The sequence below is a fragment of the Hippocampus comes genome, unplaced genomic scaffold (assembly GCF_001891065.2).
Source record: "Hippocampus comes isolate QL1 unplaced genomic scaffold, H_comes_QL1_v1.1 scaffold30, whole genome shotgun sequence".
Taxonomy (NCBI): Eukaryota; Metazoa; Chordata; class Actinopteri; order Syngnathiformes; family Syngnathidae; genus Hippocampus; species Hippocampus comes.
This window is the reverse complement of record NW_017805705.1, coordinates 392,682-395,884: the sequence shown is the minus strand read 5'-3', so window position 1 is coordinate 395,884 and position 3,203 is coordinate 392,682. Positions and strand designations below refer to the sequence as shown.

General features: G+C 46.1%; 1 protein-coding gene across 1 annotated transcript in view; it reads left to right on the top strand.

Moving 5' to 3' along the window:
• Positions 1-3,203, top strand: part of ccbe1 (collagen and calcium binding EGF domains 1) — a 31,346-nt gene that overhangs the window by 18,542 nt on the left and 9,601 nt on the right. The window contains exon 4 of the mRNA XM_019882943.1: positions 336-470. Within this exon, the coding sequence (XP_019738502.1) occupies positions 336-470 (135 nt within the window). The remainder of the gene's footprint in view (positions 1-335; positions 471-3,203) is intronic.

The following is a 3,203-nucleotide window of genomic DNA, read 5'->3' as shown; positions in this document are numbered from 1 at the left end:
CACATAGACCTCGTGTGTCTCTTGTTCTTCCTCTTAATGATGTGCTGCAACTCCTCCAGTAGCACTCAGAGATTTCCAGCATGTTGCGGCCCAACGTGGCACTACGCTGAAGGCACACGACTCTACGGTATTGTGCAATGGAAAAACCAGGGAGGCGGAAAGGAGTACCGGATATAGCTGGGCTACACGAGATTTACAATTTCATGTCATTTTATCGAATTCCATTCATTCCACACTATGGCAGCCACCAATCTTATGCACGATTCCTTTTTTCCTTTTGTTGCCTGCGGATGAATGTCGTGTCATTGCAAAGTTTCCCCCTTTGTATTTTCAAGACTACGACGTGTGCGCCGGCGCTCCCTGCGAGCAGCAGTGTAGTGATCACTTTGGCCGCGTGGTGTGCACCTGTTACCCCGGCTACCGTTACCACCGCGAGAGACACCGGAACCGCCAGAAGCCCTACTGCCTGGGTGAGTCTTTCCAATTGGCAAAAGCGTATGATTTCGTCTTTGGCCGATCGCGTGACGGGACGTGAACATATGTTTATTCTTAAGCAACATCATTTATTGTGCCACAAAGTTAAATGTTTGATTGCGACTGGTGCTGGAACTGGAACACGTGGCTGGGGAGAGGGCAGTCTGGGCTTCCCTGCTAAAGCTGTTGCCCCTGCGACGCGACCCCGGATAAGCGATAGAAAATGGATGGATGGATGGGGGCTTCCTGTATTGTTGTTGTGTTTTTTTTTTTTTGTTTTTTTTTTTTTGGTCATGTTATTCAATTCCTCTTGTTGGTTTTTAGTGTTCAAGTATAGCCCGTCCATCACAGGGTTTTAGATTATATTTTAACTCATTCACTCCCAAAGACGTTTTTAAACGTCTTTTCAGACTTGGTCTAGAATTGGCTGGTACTGAATGAGTTAAATGCCCCGCATAAACCAAATATCAAAATAAGGCAAAATAAAAGAAGCTCCCTCAAGCAATCCACAAATCAACAAACACCTCTCCTAAGCAACCATCAACTTCAGACAAATAAATGCTTCCCTCAAGCAATCGTCAACTTAAACGCCTCTCTCAAATAATCATCAGGTTAAGGCGTCTGCCTTCATTAGGCACCTTTGAACGCCTCCCTCAAGCAATCATCAACTTAAGACGAATAAGCACCTCGCTCAGTCATTCCGGAAGTCTTACATCAAGCAATCGTTAAAATTAACAACCGTGAACTTAAAACGAATGAAAGTCTCCCTACAGCGGCCATTCATTTATGACAAATAAAACGCCTCCCTCGAGTGCATACGCCCGTTGTATTTTGTGATTGTTACCATGGCAACCTCTTCCCACCACAGTGATGCTCCAAGTGCTGTATAAGCTGAAGACAGCCAAGGTGTTCGAGAGGGCCCGCGGCAAGGAAGAGAAGGCGAACGCGGACATCGTGGACGAGGACCCCTTCGCCATCCAGACGCTGTGCTGGTGCCCCGAGAGCAGGATGCTGTGTGTGGCCGGCGTGTCGGCGCACGTCATCGTCTACCGCTTCAGCAAGCAGGAAGTCGCCACTGCCAATGTGCAGGTTAGCATTTGCGTATCATGTCATGGGAAAAATAGTTTCCGTCGCATTGTCTTTTTAGCAGTTGCAAAAAGTGTGGAAAATTTCTGGTATACGGTAATTCCTTGGGAATTTAAAAATTTGGGAAATCTAGCGGGGGATAATTGTGAAGTGTCAGTGTTCATGTTAGGCAGTCCTGCTATATAATTTTTTTAAGGGGCCGCCCCATGACGGGCGGCCGGCTCGCGAGGTGTGATGTCACACGTCCAAACGTCGGCCGCACGGCACTGTGCGACCGCCTGCTTCTGTCCTTGTCAATTAAACGTGAACCATACTCGTTTGTGTCGGAACGTTCGTCACCAACGCAGCGGCGTGTGTTTCGATGATATCGTTCAATAGGGGAAATGAAAGTTGTTTTTTTTTTTTTGTAGCCATGTTGTTTTTATTGAGCAAATATATGACCCATGGAAGTATGTGTCATAAACCGGTTGATCTGTTCTCTCATTTGTAAAACGTGTCCTCTGAACATTCTAAAATAAACCAAATAGAAATGATGGCAATGGTCTCGCTAACAGCGCTGCATCATATCGTGGAGAAATCTGACAATGTGATGAACACGGGGACCTGCTCGGCCACGTGCGACGACTTCCAGCAGATCAAGGCCACCGTTTTGCAGCTGAAACAGAAGGTGAGCGAGCGCTCAAAATGGAACCTGAAATCACCAACGCTCATCAATGTTATTCGTACTGCAGTTCATCGTTCACACATCCTACTGCATCACAATAATGAATTCGGAATATATCACACATTGGAAGTAACTTGCCCAACACTGCAAATAAAAAAAAAAAAAAAAAACTTGATGTAAGCACTCGCTTAAGTCTTCATTGTGGAGATCTGCAGAAACCATCTCCCGCCTTTATTTTTCCACACAGTTCTATCATAGCGGGAGTCGCACGTGAACAGCCCCCTGGAGGTGTAATACACTACTTTATTTATTTCATCCTTTATTCCAAAAAAAAAAAAAAACGCCTGGACACATTTCACTTCACTTAATGTCTTTCTCCGAGTGCGAATTAGACAGCATTAAGCCAACGGTGGACTTGCATTTCCCTCCAGGAATCCATCTGCCACTCGTGGCGCTCTGGGTCACATGATTAATTGCTTCCCGTCATGTGGTGGTACTCCAGCTCTATACACGCCTAATATTAGATACACCACACAAGACGATAATCCCCAGTTGCCATCGACTTTTTGAAAGATGTACTAATTCATCATATTGTGTGGTTGTTTTCTCTGACCTACCTTACCTTCTACCGAGCGTCAAATTTACGAAGCACGCCCGCGAATCCTCGTAGAGGAGAAGCGGTTCAAATCACGGATGGATGGATGGAAATTTGGGTACATTTTGAACTTTTGTGATATGTGCCGAAGTTCTTATTTCACATCGGCTGCGAAAATGTTCGCAAGGTGTTGGATAAGCTCCGCCTGTGGGAGGGGCTAAAGGGGTGTCAGGTGCATCAAGAGCTGCCCAGGAAGGGTGCGCGGTGATCATCTGCATTCGTGCATTTCTCATTCTTTTTGCCTCATCGCTTCATCTCAAAATGCCCACTTCAGAAATAAATACAAGACCATTGTTGTTATTTACCCCCCCCCCACCCCCACCC